General features: G+C 38.8%; 1 protein-coding gene across 2 annotated transcripts in view; it reads right to left on the reverse strand.

The window, feature by feature from the left end:
• The window catches only part of SATB1 (SATB homeobox 1), a 146,663-nt gene extending 127,746 nt beyond the window's left edge, over positions 1–18,917 (reverse strand). Inside the window, exon 1 of one of the 2 annotated variants that reach the window (XM_060248760.1) lies at positions 18,761–18,917. In XM_060248760.1, the coding sequence (XP_060104743.1) occupies positions 18,761–18,764 (4 nt within the window). In that variant the 5' untranslated portion in view covers positions 18,765–18,917. The remainder of the gene's footprint in view (positions 1–18,760) is intronic. The other variant, XM_060248748.1, reaches the window with a different exon arrangement.
• Between the last annotated feature and the right edge of the window lie 1,252 nt (positions 18,918–20,169).

Genomic DNA, 20,169 nt, shown 5'->3' on the forward strand with positions numbered 1-20,169 from the left:
AAGTTAGCACTATATAATAAGTAGGTCTGGTAGATGAAAAACAACTGGTCCATAGAGCAACAAAGTCCCTTAGATACGTGCAGTTTAAAGGCATTGTTTTAAAGTACATCTTAGAGAATACAATATTTCATAATGAATGCTAATAACATATTTAAATAGTTATTTTCCAGGAACTAGATAATAAGGATTGGCTAAGGGCTGAAGTTAGCATATGTTGCATAGCGATAGATTTAAACAGAATGTCTCATTTTAGAAGGGAGAGCTTTTATTGTAGCAGGAACTCCTTTGCATATTAGACCACACCCCCTGATGTAGCCAATCCTCTAAGAGCTTACAGGGCTTTTAGTACAGGACCTACTGTAAGCTCCAGGAGGATTGGCTATATCAAGGGTCTGTGACCTAATATACAAAGGAGTTCCTGCTACAAAAAAAAGCCCTGATAGAAGGTAAGATGTGTAACAGTGCAATCCTAAACAGAATTACACCTTTTAAATCCACTGAAGTCAATAGACTTAAAATTGCATTGTCAAATATTGAACACTATGCTGTAAATGTTATTGTATTTTTACCCTTGTATGGCATCCAAATGGGTCTCAGCATACAGAATAAAGCAGTCAGTTTTGTTAAATGATATTCTTAAATGACCCCTAATTTAACACCAACTCAAAGTCAAGTAAAAAGATACAGACCAGATTCAACAGTCAAAGGCAAAGATTACTCATAACCTAGACTCGATGTTACTAATGCATGCATCTCTATAAGAAGAACTTTCTCCTCTTTGCTTTTGTTATCCAAAGCTAATAAGAGGCACTTCTAGCCATAGTCTTTACTTGGGAATTCAGCAACAATAAAGTTCCTGAAAATGTCATCACCTGCTCAGTCATAGGTCAGAAACTGTTAGTAATTATTCAGGTACAGGGATCCAAAGTTTTTTTTTATGAGGCAGGAACTAGCCTTCCTGAAGGAAGATTGTAATTATGTCTTGGCCCAAACTGGCTGGCTATGACTGATTGGCTATAACCATCCAGGAATGGTTGGGAACATGGTTGCCAAGATAATGACAACATTCCTTTCTTATATGCTCAGGTGAAATGAGCTAAAATTTACTTAGGCACATCTTGTATGAGATTTACACTTAATGTGGCATTCCAATAATAAAGTATCTAGAGAACATGTCCCATTAGGTCTTTATAAGTTCAAGTTGCTCATACTGATGGTCAATATTTAAGCAACATAGCCTAGTACAGATGGACAATACTGTGTGGGTGCAATGATAATGAAATAAAAATTCTTTTCTGTCACCACCACCACCAAGTACATTCAGCTTGGTAGACCTATGCTTGACCAAATTTGTCCATAGGTTTAGGCATTTTAATCCAAGAATTATCTCTACTCTTTCTTTGTTATCTACAACAGAGGTCATCCCAAAATACCAAGCAAATACATAGACTTTTGATAGGATAAGCACTGAACATGGTTGAATAAGTCTAAACTATTCAGGAAACTTGCTATATCCATAAATTGTCAAGGTAGATAATTTAACTGGGCTGTTAAAGAGGCTGGGAGAGAACGTGGCATGGTATAGCCCAATCTCATCAGAAGCTAAGTAGGATCCATATTTGGAAGGGAAACAAACAAGGAAGACACCTATTTTTCTTACTTGCATTGAAATGACTTTGTTGGGGTTGGCATAAGTTTGCTGTGACATGACAGCACTTCACACACATACAGAGAGAGAGAGAGTTAACTGCCACATTGACATACATATTCCTTAGACAGTGAAATGTTCATGACATCAGGACTGTAGTACATCTTCCACCCAGAGGTCTCCTGGTTTGGTATAAAATATCAGACCCACTACAAGATCTGCTATTATGGGCATGGACACTGTCATAACCCTGTGATTGTCATGGTAGCCAGAATGTGCTGAGATGCTCCCTAACAAGGAAATCTCAGCATGCATGATGGAGATTCCTCAACCACTGCCTCCAATAGGCAAAGACCCTGCTAGGTGGCCAGTATACTAACAGGATCCTGTTCTGCCTCTTTTGCCAGCACTTGCCTAAGAACTTGAAATAATTTGCAAGCATCATGAAGTACCTGATGATGACACATAATCTCAACTAAACATTGACACTATCAAAGACAAATATACAGCTCACTGCATCTATCTGATACAAATCTGAGAATACAACTTGAGGACACTTGGGCAGATCCTCCTAGCCAGGTCTCAGTACAGCATGCCACGTTCTCATCTAAGATAAAGCAACAAATGTCTTAATCTCTGGTAACTGATGTCTACAGTAATGGCTCTAGGAAACTATTCAGCCTATCCAACTCTAACTATTGCAGAGGTTTGCTACTTTTTTCAGCCAAATATCTTTTACAAAAAATTCATATCCTTATATGGTCACCATAACAGATCAGTCCAATATCACTGACAGAACTTCCTGAACCCCCACCCCATGTGATTCCAAACATGTACTCTTTTACTGTTTTCTAGCTGATATGGCAAAACAAGAAGCAGGGTGCAGCAGAGAATCTCCCAGCCCCTGTTTGATAGCAAACAGCCTTTTTCCATGGTTTATTCTAGTATTCAGAGGTATCCTGAATATGTAAGCTCTATTAACTATCATGGCATTATTAACTCTATTAACTATCATATATAGTTAAAGAGTTGCTTTACAAGAAACAAATTTTGAGCCGAGTGGCACCTTTAAGACACACACACCACACATTTCCCTTGCAGCTCAAAGCAGCTTACAATTCCAAAATTTTAAAATATACAATGTATTATAAAATCCCAGTTCTCTCCTCTCAAGAAATGGCCACAGCCTAAGACCCTAGAGAATAAAGCAGCCAAAACCACCAGCCTGAAGATAGCATTCCATAAGGTGGAGCTACTATAGAAAAAAATTCTAGTTAAATGTCAGGCAGGCTTCTTTAAATGGCGAAATAGCCAGTAGATAACAATCTGATAACTGCGGCTGGGAACACGTGGGGAGAAACAGTCTCTTAAGATATGTAGACTTTAAAAGGCTTGAAAGAAAGCAACCTTGAATGGAACACAGAATAGAACTCAGAAACAAACTAGTAGCCATTACAGATGTTTTAATATAGGCAAGATATGTTCCCATTAGTTAGCCTTGACACTAATTGGGCTGCTGCCTTTTGAACAAGCTCCAGTTTCCATGTTGTCTTTAAGGACAGTCCAATGTGAAACACACTGCAGTAATCAAACAGAGGAGTTACCAATACATGGATTAGCATGGCCAGGTTGGCTGAATATACAGCCAAATACAGCTGATAGTCACTCTTGGCCACCAACTTGCTTTACAAGAAACAAATTTTGAGTCCAGTGACACCTTTAAAATCAATAAAAAGTTTATTCAAAGTAGCTTTCATGTGCAAGCACAGAGTCTCAATTATTCCTAACAATTAAGGAGGATACTTCTACACATTAGTCTTCTACTTTGACATATTTATTGCTCCATTAATTCTACCCAATTATATCCTAACATATTGTGACCTATAAACTTAGTTTATTATTGCTATTTAGTTTTTGCATATGTCAAAACACCTTCATTAAGTTGTATGCTAATTTACTGTTCACCTGTGTAGAGCCATCTGCCTATATATATGAACTGTTAACTTCCATTTCTATGTATCTGAGGAAGTGTACTTGCACACAAAAGCTCATACCTTGAATGAATTTTTGTTGGTCTTAAAGGTGCCACTGGACTCAAAATTTGTTGTACTGTTTTAGACCAACGCAGCCGCCCACTCGGACCTTGCTTTACAAGGAGCAAGGCTGAGTCCACACTCAGTTTGAAGCTGTAAGAATAAAAAAGCAACAGAAGCCATTTGCAAGGAAATCCACAGTAACAGCAACTCCCCAGTTCAACTGTTTTTGTAACCTCACAGTTGATTTCAGGGTCAACTGATAGGAATTTCAGAAATTTCTCTGAGCCCCCTTTAAACTAACCTAAATCAATGGTAGCCTCACATTTTTTCTCTTTTTGCTGTCAAACCACAGCCAACTTATGAAGACCCAGTATGGTTTTCAAGGCAAGAAACAACAGACATGGTTTGCCATTGCCAACCCCAGAATTCCTCAGTGATCTCCCATCCAAGAACTACTTAACCCTACTTAGTGTTTGAGATCTCACAATTTTGGGGTAGCCAGGTCAGGGCACCTCACATCTTGGGACATAGAATTTTAAATTAGGCTTGGGAAAAGTATTTTTTTTCTTAACCTGAATATATGAAAGGTAGCCCCCTGTGCAAGCACCAGTCATTTCCGAATCTGGGGTGACGTCGCATCATGACATTTTCCTGGCAGACTTTTAATGGGGTGGTTTGCCATTGCCTTCTGCAATCATCTACACTTTTCCCCCAGCAAGCTGGGTACTCATTTTACTAACCACGGAAGCATGGAAGGCTGAGTCAACCTTGAGCCGGCTACCTGAATCAAGCTTCCGCTGGGATCAAACTGAGGTTGTGAGCAGAGAGCTTAGGACTGCAGCTTTACCATTCTGTGCCACAGGGCTGCTGATCTGAATATAGTTCAAGTCAATTTCATTGTTAACCCCAAATCCTAGTATTATGAAATAGGGAGGGAAATGCTGTTTCCCCTATGCCATTCATAACTATTTAAACTTCTTTATATTCTTCCTTACTTATCTTTAAAAAATAAAAGCCTTTCCTTGCAAGTAACATGCTCCAACTCTTAAAATATTTTGGTTCTCGTTACCAGAACTAGCCTTCATGATATTCTTTTTTGACATGAAACAACCACAATATTGTACACAATATTTCAAATGTGACCACAATATAAATTTATGCATTATAATACTGGCAATGTTTTTTTTAAAGCCTAACAACCCCTAGCACAGAATTTATCATTCTCACTGTTTCACACTGAGTTGTTTTCATTGAGCTGTTTTCCATGCTGCCATTCTCTTTCTCAGCTTGTAAGAGTTAGCTCAAATATAATCAATATTTGTGAAGTTCGGCACTTTCCCACATCACTTTTTGCTTAGTTAGACTTAAATCTCATTTGCCATTTTGTTTGCCATTCACCCTGTTTAGAGAAGACTTGTAAGAGTTCTTCCGGTTTTCACCATCCTGAATTACTTGGCATTATCCACAAACTTGAATCCTCTTCCGCTGGTCTTACTGCAGGTCTTTGGGGATCTCTTGCTTACTTGCTTCTGTCATTATTACTGACCTTTAAAGAGTCATTGATTTCATAAGAGGGCCTGTCCTCTTAACCTATGACAGCTAGGCTAAGTCTGGTGAGGTTTCTAAGTATGCAGTGGTTATCAGATTCTCCCTATTGATGTGTGTTGATACTTGCAAAAATATAGTTGAAGAAACAAGTCTTCTCTTGGATTCTTCCAGTACTAAGGTTTATCGTTCTACATTACTTGTGATGATATATATTATTTTAATATTTCTGGGGGTTTTCCTATTGGAAAGCCCTATGGCATGTAGAACAGCAACATTTATTATACACCCTTCTCTGCAGCTTCTACGGATTTTAATTCCTGGATGGGCTCTCCTGAACCCGTGAGACTCCTTTTGCACCAGGTTCCCTTTGGTACCAAAATTTTTCCCATTTTAATTTGTGAGTCTGTAATACTAGTAAATGAATACCTATAACATCCAGATATTCTTTTTGTGTTCAGTTTTTTCCAGTGAGTATGGCCTCCTTAAATGGTTATGACTTGTTTCTGTACAGCTGTTGAAGTCCTATCTTATTGCCACTTCACATGTTTGAAAAAAAATTACAAACCCATTGTACATCGCTAAGACATAAGGCACTCCAGAATATTCCACAGCTCTGATCAGTTTCCCCAATTGCACTACTTTAGTAAAATTCTTCATAAGCCCATGTGGATGGAAAGTGGATGTCGAAGGAGCAGGAGAGGAATAGCAAAGCTATGTACAATTCTATCTACATCAGTTTCATAGGACCAAAATCATAGTTGCATCAGTATGGAAATGAATCCATGGTTTAAAAGAGATTCCAGGATGCTGACTTGAAAAATTACAGCCAGCATTGGGAAAGACCTGAAGCTACCATGAGACTGGTTTCAAAAAATTTGCCCATATTTAATGGCATCATTTTCAACATCACATTCTTAAACTCTTTCTTTTATATGTACACACACAAACACGCTTTTATTACAACCAACAGGTTTTTTTAAAAAAAAACCCAACCCATAATAGAAGAATAAGAATATTAGGCCAATAATAAAAGAAAACCCTGACCTGGATGGTCCATGTTAGCCCGATCTTGTCAGATCTTGGAAGTAAGGTTAGCCCTGAATAAGTGCTTGGATGAGAGACAACCAAGGAAGTCCAGGGTTGCTACACAGAGGCAGGCAATGGCAACCCACCTCTGAACAATTCCTGTCTTGAAAAATCCTACTGGATTACTATAAGTCAGCTGCAACTTGATGGGGCAGGGGAGAAATGAGGTGTTGCCTACTTGTAATTTTTTCACCAAAATAGGCTTTTTAGCTTTTTGTTAATCATGATAGCAGTCTTTTTGGATAATTAATTCAGGTAATGAATACCTGATTTGAATAATAATCAACTTGGATGGGTAATTAGAGATGGGATCCTACTAAGGAGGATAGCTTTCAAGATCTTCAAATTTTAGCATCTCTCTTTCTCTTAGGACCAATTCATACTGTATTCAGGAATTCCTTTGCTGCATGCACACCAATATTTACTGTAAGAAACATGTCAAGTGTGAAGAAGAGATATGTATCTTCAAACATTCTTTATTGTGGTGGCTGGGTGGCAGGGACGATGCTTCTCCATGTGTAACTACTACATGTTTACAGAAAGGCATGCTTTCTGGTATACATGTAGCAAATAAATACTGTGAGAAGTATGAATAAACATCACCAGCATACCTATAAACTTCTTTTACTAAGGCTTGAATGGGAGGGAAGCTGCTTCCCTGCCCATTATAAACTAACCATTGCAACATGTTCTTTTGTGAAATATGTGATTCCATCCTTTTGTGAAAATATATGTTTCCATGTTGTGGACTTGTGATGGTTATAAAACAAAAGAATAAAAGCAATATCAAGTAGAATACTATGTTCATTTCCTAAAATTAGTCTTGTGAAATATAGTAACATTGTGCTTCAATTTCTAAAAAACCCCCAAACCCTTACCCTTTCCCAGATGTATATTTGAACAAACATTTTGGTATTATGTTACATATACTGGAGATTTTTCTTGATGCCATTTTTGATAGTTTGATTTCTAGTTGCAAGAGAAAATTCAGTATAATTACCACATTATGTACTGTACTACAAAAAAGTTTGTTTCTAAATTGGCACAAATATTAATGTACTGTCTTCTATGAAATTATATGATGAAATTATCATACTATGTGTCTGTGCATGCAAATTTAAGGCACTTTTCAGTATATTTATAAAATCTATTCAGCAGAATATATTACATCTGCTTTATCTCCAATTCGAAATAATGTATAGTTATTCTTCTTGTAGAAAACAACTGTTCTTGTAGAAAACAACTGTTTTCTCATTTCTTTAACTTTAATAAACATTCAGCTTTCCCTTGTCAAAACTTATACAACTATTCCAAACAAGCTACTGTTTTAAACAAGACCTCAGGGTTCCACTTTTAACTTTCCTGGTAATGTGAAGTTTAATGGTAACTTTACCCTAATATAAGATTAACTCAGTGCCCACAAAAGACATGCCAAAGTAGTTACTGGGTGCCAGTATACATTTATATATGTTTCAACAATAGATAATGTGACTATATACAAAATATTTGGAAATCCTGGAGGTTGAAAGTCTAAACATTACATAGAATTGCTTCTTTCAAGTATGCCACCCTGTGTAGCTAAATGAATCTACAGCTACTCTTTGCTGCCACACTGAATTGGCCCAAATAATAAAAGTACGGCAATTTTCTATTAGTAAAATACTTGGATAGCATTCTGTTTGAATAATTCCAGACTGTAATTCTATATTAATAACCTGAATATTATATGCAATGCAGAAGTGTACAATAAATACACATACACACAGGTCAATGTTTTGCTGTGGCAATGACACTCAGTTCAGCGCTATTAAACTGTGAAGTGCCCCATTACATGCAGTTTGGAAGTTAAATAATATGTTTTCACAAACTCACATGCCATACAACCCACAGATGGTATATAAGCCTTAAACATAAAGAAAACCAAAAAGAATAAAAAACAGGTAAAATGAATATTTTGCAAGAAAAAGGGGGAAAACCGACAAAGATATAAGAAAAGCTGTAAGCTACGTTAGATGTTTATCTATACATAAGAGACAGGTGTCGTACAAACAGAAAAAAAATCATGAAGACAAACGAGAAATTTTTAACTCCCAACGTCCATCTGTTAAATTTGAATTCATGCATAATTGATTATCTATGACTGGTAAGTTCTTTTCTCCTCCCCCCCCCCCAAGTTTTTTAACACAGGTGGTTAAACATTACTAGTTAAATCACCTCTAAAAGAGGAAAGCATCTAAGAAACTATAAGAGGAAGATAAGGATTAACAAACGATAAAATGACATGTCATTTAATAGAGGTGACCCAGGTTTGAGAAATTTCAAAACATGTGGATATTAAATATTAATGACCTATTCTGTTATTGTAATAATAAGGTTAAGTACGCTCCCTCATACTAAAAAGGAGAAAAACAAGTAGAAATATGTGAAAGAGACACAGAGAAGCAAAGACATAGGGAAAATGTGTCAACAATAAACAAGAGGAAATGAGAAAGAAGGAAAAGATGAAGGTGGAAACTAATCTCTGTGTGTCATTATGACTGCCAGAGTACTGGCAAAGAAGCAGCATCCTTTTATTTCAGTTTTAATCATTTCTGAATTTTAATACCCTGCTCCTTTTGTAATTCTCCTGGCATTCCCCATATGCATCCACCCCAGCCAAAACACCAGTGTAAATTAAATGGCACACAAACCACACCACTGATAGTTCTCCCAGTCAGCTGACTGAAAGCAGAAAAGTTAAGTCTGTTTAAAGTCCCTGTGGATTAGTAGCCAGTTAGCCAATTTAGTGATACTTGCTTTCTTTAATTTAAAAAAAGAAAGCCAGTGTTTAACACACATAGTTGTTCATAAAATATATATAAATAAGGTAAGGCAATAGTAATACAATAATCAGTGACCATCGGGGCCTGGAAAAATGAGTCTGCTCTCACTGGCACTAAGGAGCATCACATGATTATTTAATTACAGCTCTAATTTTTGTCTCATGGATGGCAACATATCAACAATTAATAGGGCAAATAGAGGAGACTGCATTTTTAAAGAGACAGAACAATACATATGAAATGCTGCCTAGAAATGTTACAGGAGAATTCTGGGGGATATTTTGCTATATGCCAGAACCAGTGTGAATTATTTATGCCACAAAATATTGATATTAATGCTAGGTCCATTGTCCTAATATAATTTTACTGAAAAGTTTCTTGCAGACAGGTTTTAGAATTGATGTAAAATTCTGAACAGCCTCTTCCTTCACTGAATAAGTAGTGCAAATATAGCAGGTGATGAGACAACCACTTCAATGGAAATGAAACCATATGGTTAACAAGATGATCACACCTTGAATTTTGCCTAGAGAGCTTTAGGATGTCACTGCAAGCTCAGAAGAACTGGTCTTGTGTACTGCTCACACTGTCAGCAGCTGAGTTAAGCTTCATCCTTAGAAGAGTCAAGGGCAGGCATACAATAAGCAGAGTGGTAAAGCTGCATTACTGCAGTCCTAAACTCTGCTCACTACTAGAGTTCGATCCAGGTGGAAGCTGGGTTCAGGTAACCGGCTTGAGGTTGACTCAGCCTTCCATCCTTTCGAGGTCAGTAAAATGAGTACCCAGCTTGACTGGGGAAGGCAGTGGCAAGGCACCCCATAAAATGTCTGCCATGAAAGCAACGTCACCTCAGAGTTGGAAACAACTGGTACTTGTACAAGGGACTACCTTTTTTAACCTTTTTGAAGGTACAAATGACAGCTGCTCATTCTCCAATCAGACAGAACAAATCACAACACTGGTAAAAAAGAAATCTAACTATTTCAGTGCAGTGCACCTTCAGGGAAGGTGGCATTGGCCATGCTGGCTGGGGCTGATGGGAGTTGTAGCAAAAACATCTGGAGAGCTACCGTTGGCCACCCCTGGCATAGCCTATCTCATCAGAAGTTAAGCTGGGATGGTACTTGGAAGGGAGACCATCAAGGAAAACTCTGCAGAGGAAGGCAATAGCAAGCCACCTCTGCTTCTCACATGCCTTGAAAACCCTTTTCTAGGGTGGCCATAAGTCACCTGTGACTTGACAGCACTTTACACAGATACACATTAAAACTGTCAGTGATATAAGCAATTCCAGTTGTATGTGAGTTTTCAGAACAAGATGAAGATCAGGCCACTTTCCTTGTCATAGTCAACATTTTTAAACTAACAATATACAAAAGTATTAACCAATTTTGGCAGTATATTACTTTCTTAACTGACCTTGTCTTCCCACAAAGGTGTGACAAGAAGAGTAAGAAATCTGTCAGACTAACAAGTACTGGTACTTTATTAGGTATGGGGTGATAAGAAGGACTAGTCAAAGAGGATAATAAACACTGAAGAAGAAAAGAGCAGAGGGAACGATTTTGTGAGGAGCACAAACAGTCACACCATGGATGAGTTCACACACACTAAATAACACACTTTACAACTGGATTTTTACTGTGTAAGAATAGCAAAAAGTCACCGTGTGAAAGCACCCCATGTCTGGACACCAAAAGAAAATTCCATCCATCAGTGTTCATCGAAACAGTCCAGGTGAGGTCAGAAGTCCTTCCAACAATCATTATCTGTGTTGTGCCTGGATTAAGTTGGCTGTATAATACCATGAGAATGTAGCTGATGAACCCATATATCTTTATGTATTTGGATAGTGACATAGTATATGTAACGGGGATGCAGGCTATAAGGGCTTGCCAATGAATTACATGAGCCTGGTATGGCTACTGTCACAGCAATGGATGCTGCAAACAAATTAACTTGAATACTGACAAACTAAGCTGCTGTTATCTTTAAAAACTTAGTAATCAGTGTTCTTTAGTAGTATCTGGTCCAAATGGTCTTAATCTTAGGACAATCAACAAGATCCCCTTAGTGCAATAATAAATAAGTAGCCTTTGCAGCCTATTTTATTGGTTGGAAGAGCAAGACATCAACATCTGTTTCTTTAGTTATTACTTTCTGGGGAAGGAAGGCATAAATATTGCTTAATATGGATATAACACTGATATCACATGCCATCTTTCTATAATTTTTCTCCATTGGGATCCAATATAACTTAAGAAAAATTGCAGCAGTTCATTCGTTTAAGATCTGGCTGTAAGTGTAATTATTTGCTTATGAATGTAATCACCCTCCAGTTACAACTTGCAAAGAACATATCTCATATATTCTAAAGAGGGTTTTCTTCCCCCATTCCCTACTGGTCTCATCAAAGTCTGCAGGATTATCTACTACTCCTAGAATAGTTTGTGAATTATATTCTACAACAGTTTCACTAGTCATGACTAAGAGATTCCAAATATTATACTGGGGAACAACAACAACTGAATAATTTTTCTTAAGGTTATGGAATACTACACATTGGAGATTTTTATTCCTGGAAATACTTTATAAGGCAAACAACACACTAATTTTCCAAAGCAGTCCTAGAATTTTATAAATTTCAATGAGTCTACTTGACTTCTCACAAGTATGTTGTTTGTGAAGAATTACTGAGGGAGGTGGCAGAATAACTCATGTACAAGACTACAAATTGTAAAAGAATGTCCTTAAACGTGACAAATCCCTGCTAAGAAAGTATTTGCATCTGAAATGTTCTGCCCAAATACAACCATTTATAAATTGTAGATGGGTCCATATGACCAAAAAGCAAAAGATTGAGGACAATATAATTATTTTATATGCTAGCTATAGTGCTTCTGAGATACACCAACATTCTAACCATCGTTATTCAGATTTCAACAATACATACTTTTAAGTTTTGAAATGTCACTAGCTGATTTGGGGTTTTGAGAATGACTGTGAGCTGTCCAAATGGCTTATCTAGAAATATGGAGAAAGGGAGGGAATATGCTGCAAACAATCGGGATAAAATCTACATCTATATATGCACATTTTAAAATTCAGTCTATAAATTTTAAAGGTATAATGATGTCTTACAACAGACTGACAAATTTACCCACAGCTACATCTGGAGTTTGGTGGATCTGTTTTACTGTGCTGCCTACCAATTACACTCCTTTTTTTAAAAGATGACTGACTAGGTCCATATAGACCTATCTCCTCTGTGGTGATCAAGCTGCTTCCAGAATAGCCACCAGGTAGATAATATATCTACTGGTCCTGTTAGCATAGCAGTGCTGTCTCATGCTTCTGCACAGGTTAAATGTACTAGGTAGGGTTATGATGCCAGTACAATCCCATGGTTATATGACAAACTGGTCGAAGTGAGACAGTCCAAATACTTGAATGCCATAACAGAGTCATAGTATAAAGCTGTTAAGAACAGCTGTTATAAAGCTGTTAAGAACAAGATATTATTAAAGGACAGTAAATCCTCAGAAATGAACCCGAACCTTTTAAACTTAAAAGCTGACTTTCATTGCTTTGGGGACTCTTTACACTTTATAAGGAATCTTACCTATGCAGGCACAAATTCCTTCCTATCAGCACGCCAAAGCATCATTTAAATTAGTATCTTCTATTTTACAATTTGAAACACTAAAATTGTTCTGTTAATGAGATGAGATCTCTTTGCTACGTTATTTTCTTCCAGTGTGTACTGACTCAGAACATAAGACTTTGCATACTCTAGCCACTGAGAGATGTTCTCAATTGTAAGGAATATCTTTATACCTTTGGATTGTATTTCCATAATTATAACAATAATTTGCACTTATACAGCAGTGTGTCTTTAATCCCAGAGACCTACAAATTGTTTTTCAAATCGAAATGTGCACAGGTATTGTACCTCTTTGCAATGATGCCTCCAATATTACCACTGTCTTCCTGTGAATCGGGGAAAAAGCAATCAAAAGTATGTACAATTTGATTTAACAGTCATATTTAGCCCATGTGAAAATGAATGGCTTATGTGAATGACCAAGATCAATACAGTACACTACAGCCAATGTACTCAAACAAGCCATTCATTTTCACATTTCTAACACTTACGTTAAAGAATACTAGATATTAGAAATTCATAAAGGTGTGAAATCCAGTATCTCTTGACTGAGATATTAAAATTGGCTATATAGCTATAAAAAAAATATAGCAGATCTGCACTTATCAACCAGGAAGGATGTACGGTCAAGCCTTGGAAAGTTGGAAAGATGCTGTGGATTTTAAATTGTTGATCAATCATTTAAATCGCAGCAGTTGATCAATCAGTTTAAAATGCAGCATTTGGAACTCAGGGATAGCAACACTAGTTCTCATTGGGAATATGCTGTGTTCTATAGGAATACACTTGTTACAGGAACATCTCCCCAGCTATAGCATTAAAATTACTGGTATGGGCAGACAGGGCTTTGTGAAACCACAGTCATTGCAATCAGTGCAATGATAACATGACATTTTGCCTATTGTGATAAAAATAGTAATACAGGCACTATTAGCTATTACTGTGAGCTTGTACACAAATTCAGCCCTTTCCTAGAACAACTGTGTCAAGACAAAAATTGCAGATCAGTGGCAACAGCATGACACAGTAACGAGTTCTATAAGATGTGTGTTATCACTGCTATCTTCAAGTCTTGTTCTAATCTCAGACCAGTTTTTCAAGAATGAGACTTGATTGGTGTCAGTGGAATTATTCTTGAAGTATTTTACAAGACTAAAAGTATTTTTGACATAATTGACGGAAGTAATAGTAGTCTCAAATCACATACCGCACGGAAGCTACTGTTAGTATTTTGTGGAGAACCTTTAAATGTTCATTCATGTATTGATATGAAATAGACTGCATGAGACAGCCACCATCAAACAGTAAGTGCTTTACTGTTGAGGGAACTGAGAGAGTTGTATGTAAACAGAACTGTGGTAGAGTTGTATGTTAACAGCAGTGTGACACTTCTTAGAAAAGCGGCCACTATATAATCTTTCATGAATAATCTCAAGGTGTGAATGAATTAGAACTAATAGGCATGTATAACCTAAAACATGAAATTAAGATTTGCTTTATATTTGAACACAGGAAGTTCCTAAATAGAGCATCCTAACACTACTTTTCTTCTCTACTTAGCTTCATACCACATGTCACTTTATATCCATATTTGCAGCAAACAATTGGACTGGGATTGAGAAATGTCCAACAATATACACAATAACAAAACAGAACTTTATAAAATGTTCCAAAATTATGCTTAAATTAAATCAGGCATTTTAAACTTTTTCAGATAATCAGATTTCAAGTAGCTTTTGTAAGCCGTAGTAACTGTCATAAGTGAAACTGTTTAAAATGCACCAGAGTGCATAGTGACAGATTTGCAGAACATTTTTCCTCACATACACATATGTGCTTTCGTTTATTAATAATATGCTTCTGCCCTTAACTTCAACAACTCAAATACATACTAAGTATGATTTCCTATGCATAATGCTCTTGAGAAATAGCATTTTACCTTGTGAAATACACCAGGAAAAAATACTCCTCCTTTAAAATCAGCTTCAGTGTCCCACAGAAAACAGCATGGTATCTTTCTTTAAGTTGTCTCTGGCCTAAATGATAAAACTTTTTTTTCATATGCTAACAAGACTCAGTTGCCATGGGTAACTCTACCAGGTACATATTAAAATGGAGACAGCCATTATTTAGTGGAGACAGGAATGTAAATATACACACTCACTTATAAACTGGTATTTACTTTGGAAAAGTAAGTAATATTTTCCCTTGATTGCTCTGCTGTCAGCTTAATGCAACATAGATAAAAAGTAGCTACATGATGACTTTGTCAAAAGTGTTGATTCCAGAAGGGGAACAGGTTATTAAAATATCATGCCCAGTATGGAAAAAATGAGTTTATGATTAACAAAAAACATATCCCTGCATTCTGGATCATGTAACTTTTCTATTAATGAGTTTAACATTGATATATCAAAATACGAAGAAAATTATACATCATAGCAAAGGTATTTATTTCAGTAACCTCTGTCCCCATTTAAGGAAGGAACAGATTTCTGCTCTTCTTCCATTTCAGCTGCTGCCTAGGTCTTGCATACATAATACAACAAACTCGTACAATAAATAATCTTTAAGTGAGATACAGATATGGTATACAATAACACATGATAGGGGGGAACAGGACTTGGGCACAGGTCCATAGTTACCCAGATAGCTAAAGATTTGGTGCTGGTGTCTTAAAAACAAAACCACTGTTCTAGTCCCGTGCTGGTTAGCACACAAATATTTGATACTGGCATTTAGAACTGTGGAAGATTTTGTAGACATTAATATTATCTCCCCCACTTCAACATACAAGAAGAAAATGAACTTTTAAAACTAAATTCCTAAAATTTAGCAATGTATCTTTCAACATAAAGAATGTATTGAACACTAGCATTATATAAGCAAACACTAGAAATATATAAGCAAACATACCAGTAAAATTAATAATAGTAACTACAGTACAACACATTAGTCCTTAGAAACGGACATACTCTGTATATAGCCTAGTCATTCTAGGAATGCTGTCTTCAGTAACACTTTCTAATATAGATGTTTAAAATATTTTGGTATATATTAATTACATTAGGAATCACAGTCAAGCTCTCTCCTCAAATAGAATGCTAAGATTAAAAAAAAAAAAGTTTGGCCATAACCTTGCGATCTTTATTAAGAAAATATATTCCTCCCCCCCCCCAAGAAACTTTAAAAGTTCATAGATCTTTTTTAAAAAAACAAATGTGTTTTGAAATATTAAAAATCTGAAATTAGTGTTCTGAAATGTCACATTGAAGACCGGCATTTTTTTTTGGAGCAGTACACCTGCCTACGTGTCTTTAGGGATTTCACATTATAAGATCACTGGTAGCATTTTAAAGGTAATACACTGGTTTCGCCCGAAAATATTTGTAACCACAGGATCTCCTCTAATAATATAGAAGAGGTGTTGTCAGCTGACCTCATGGGCCTATAGCACAAATTGTAACTTCACAAGCCCAAAATCAGTTTTTCTGTGTCATATTCAAATTCAGAATTTGAATCTAGACTACATTTTCTCTACAGCATTAATGTACCCTCAGTGAACATTGGGGCATTTTGTTCACAAGATGTGTACTCTTGAGATTATTTTTCACGTTAATCACTCACTGAGGAATTACTATGTAATTTAAAAGATCAATAGTCAAGCACGTAAACATGGAAAATACCTTTTTTAAGGTTCCATGAGTAGACTACATCCCATGTAGGTGTGTTTGCTTACTTTATATACTCATAAATACTTTTTATTATACATTTAACTTGTGAGGAAGAAAAGCGGAATGAACTTAGATAACTATACTAGTTTGAATGTTTTTTTACTTTGATATTTTTAAAATTTAAGATTTCTTCAGCAACTGTTTGTTATTTCTGTAGATTACACAGAACTAGGTAATGACATTATTTTATATGATATATCATATTAGCATACACAGATACACATATACAGACATGCTTTCTTCTGCATTGGCTCTTTATGTAATGTACCTTTTCTAATTTGTGTATGTCTTATTGCTTTTAAGGGTGACATCTCTGAAACATAAATGAATGTGGGAACCAATTGGAAGAAAAAGGTTTATAACATCTCTAATCTTATCAAGTTGTATTCATTCCTTTGTGCAGCATGCATACTGCTTTTCATTTTTTGTTAAAACAATGGTCCAAATTAAAATCCTGTATCTGGTAATAGTTTTAAACAGTATGGAAGAGATAGCGAAATACCGAGACAATTCTTTTTGCCAACTGAAGTTGGAATTTTACACATATCGTAACCTTTCTTAACAATGTGAGAAAAACAGAGTAAATATATTAAATTTGTTTCACAACAGATGCTTAGGTTGTTAATATTTAAGATGTCTATTCATGCTATTGCTGTCTGCACATTTGTCAAAAATGTAAGCTTGAATGCTAATGTTTGCCAGCAGACTGGAGGAAACAACTATATGAATGTATTAGACCAAAATAATACACAGGAGAAATAAAGGGTGGCTTCTAAGTCATATCCTTTAGTACAAACGCAGCAAAATAAAGAGCTGCTCCTGTATCATATGCTTTAGAATTCTTTACGCAAAAGTTATGAATGCTTCAGTGAAGAAATTCTAATTCAAGTTGGCCTGAATAGAACTAAAAATATACTTAAACTAATCTGTCAAATGAAATGAAGACAAGAAGGTAGGTGCCAAATCAACAGCTTTCAGCAGAGAAAAGGATTTCTCAGCTGCTATAACAGAAACTTTAGCTGAAGCCCAAGTGAAAAATAAGTTAGTTGTCCAAATTGGGGGGGGGGGCGCTAAAAAGGTGTGGGGGGGAGGAAATTAAGGACCACCCCGATTTCTGCCAAGACCTTTAAACTAAAACATAACCACTGTGATAGTGTATCATACATTCCTTCAGTATGTGGGGGGTGGGGGGGAAGAAAGTCCTGGAAAAGCCTGTGAGTTTACTGGGGTATTTCCACGGAGGCAGGGCGACACTGTCGGTGCCGTCACAGGAGATTTCCCAATAAAATCTTCACCACAGGATAATACCCAAAGGAAATTGCATTTCCTCATTTAGCCGCCCTGGTGCCGTTTTGCAGGGACCACCCAGTTCTACAAGAGTCAGATCCGCCAAGGAAAGGCGAAGGACCTCCCGCGGAGGGAAAGTGCACCTGTGGGAAGCCGCCTCTCCGAGGTCACCGGCAGGCCAGCTGACCCCCCGCTGCGGGAACCGCTCCCCTTCCCGCCAACCAACGGCAACGGCTGACCTCTTCCCGGTTCGGCGGTTCCCATCGTCTCCCTCCACCCCTTAGCAACACACATGACAAGCCTTAAAACTCCCTCACTTCGACACCCTGGCTGAACTGCCAAATGGGTCTCTCTCTCTACCCCTCCCCGCCCCTTCCCTGGCAGGCAGGCAGGCACCTCTTCCACCCGAAGGCAGCAGGGCTGAAAACTCTTCAAACTCCTAGGACGGAACAAAACAGGAGTCAATTGCATCTTTACTACCAACGTAGTTTTATTCAGAACGTAAGCTTTCGTGTGCATGCTTACGTTCTGAATAAAACTACGTTGGTATTAAAGGTGCAATTGACTCCTATTTTGTTCTACTACTTCAGACCAACACGGCTGCCTATTTGGATCTATCCTAGGACAGAAGTTAGCCCAAACTTTCCAGGGACTTCGGTTGCCACTTCTTGGTTGAGGGAGCAGGTGTCTGCGTGTCTACCAACCATCTGCCATAAAGACAGATCCAGGCGTCCGAAGCTCCTACCTGAACCCGAATGCTAACTCCACTTCCCTTCCTTAAAAAAATAATAAAAAAATCCTTCTGTTCAGACCCCAGACCGCCCCCCCCCCCACCCCACCCCCGGTCTCCAAAAGGTGACTATCAGTTCGGACACAAAGAAGGAAAACAATCCGAGGCGAAAGAGGAAAGGGGAAAAAAAAAAAGACCAACTCACTCATGAGAGCGCAGCGAGAGGGCGGGCGAGGCTGGGCGACACCTTCAGCTTCCCAGGCGCCGGCGAAGTTAATTGCACTGAACTTCAAGTTGTCTTTTCACCCATCAGGAGTGGGCGTTTAAAGGAAGGAGCGAGAGGGAGGGGGGCCCCCACACACAACCACCCTCCCTCCCTCCCTCTCCCACTGCTGAACTGCCTGGCAGGCGGCGACTGAGGAGAGGAGGAAGACGACGAGAAGGCGGCGCCCGCCTGCCTTTCCAGCCCTCCCGCCAGACACGAGGGCAGCGAAGTGCCCAAAGCGGGGCTGCTAGCCGCAGTTCAGCCCTGTCAGCGGGGACTTTTCTCTCTCTCTGTGCCTTTGTTTTTGCTGCTGCTTCTTCTTACTCCTCCTTTCTCTCTCTCTCTCTTCCTAAGCCTCGGGCGAAGCTTCGGCGCTGGAACAAGCAGAAGACGATCGGTTGGGGCCGTCTGGGCTCGCTGGCTCTCCCCCTTGCGGAGACTGCCCACGTTTGTGCAGAAGCCGAAGAGAAACAGCCGCCACTGCTACTGCCGCTGCCGCCGCCGTCACTCTCCGGGCTGGCGCGAAGGGGGAAGCCCGAGCGCGGGTTCCAAGGCGCAAGAAGCGAAGGGTTGCCTGGCTGGCTGGAGGGCGGCGAGCTCGCGCCCGTCTCTCTCTCCCCCCCCCCCCGCTTTCTTTCCCCTCCCCGGCTGGCGTCTCTTCTCCTTCTCGCCTTTCCTCAGGCTTTTGGGGGTCTGCTTTTGGGGGGAAGAGTGGCTGGTTGCGTGCGCGCCTATCTCTGCCTCCCTCGCCGCCCCGGGGAAGGAGGAAGTCAGGTGAGACACACACAATTCCCTCCCAGTCCCTGTGCGATGGGTAGGAGCTAATCACTGTTGTTGGGCTTGTGTTGTTGTTGTTTTAAATGCTATTATCTTCCCTTCCCCCCTCCCTTGCGCTCTCCCTCCCCCCTTCCTTTTCTCCGTTCGAAAGGCTGCTCCCCCCTTTCACTCCCGGAGAGCAGCGCCCCACACAGGAGCGCCAGGGCTGCTCTGCGCCCCCATCTTTATCGCCTCGGTTCCCTCATCCCCCAGTTCCCATGTATCACCCCCACCTTCCCCCTCCCCCCCCCGCTCGTTTATTTCAATATTTATACACCACATGCTTGGCTGTCAGCTGCTGCTCACTTCAAACCGGGGGTGGGGGGTGGGGATGAGCGTGGAGGGCAGTTTCCGAAAAGGGATCTCTGACAAAGGTGATAAATATTTTAAGGCTCAGAGGGGATGGGAGAGAAAGAGAAGACTTCTTTGCCGAACATCTCTCTCCTCCGTGCGGGGCCGCGTAAGAGAAGCCCTCCTTCTACCGCCGAGGGGTTCTGGGTTCACAGAAAGCTGGGAAGACAGAGGCAAACTTC

Source organism: Heteronotia binoei, chromosome 10 (assembly GCF_032191835.1).
Source record: "Heteronotia binoei isolate CCM8104 ecotype False Entrance Well chromosome 10, APGP_CSIRO_Hbin_v1, whole genome shotgun sequence".
Taxonomy (NCBI): Eukaryota; Metazoa; Chordata; class Lepidosauria; order Squamata; family Gekkonidae; genus Heteronotia; species Heteronotia binoei.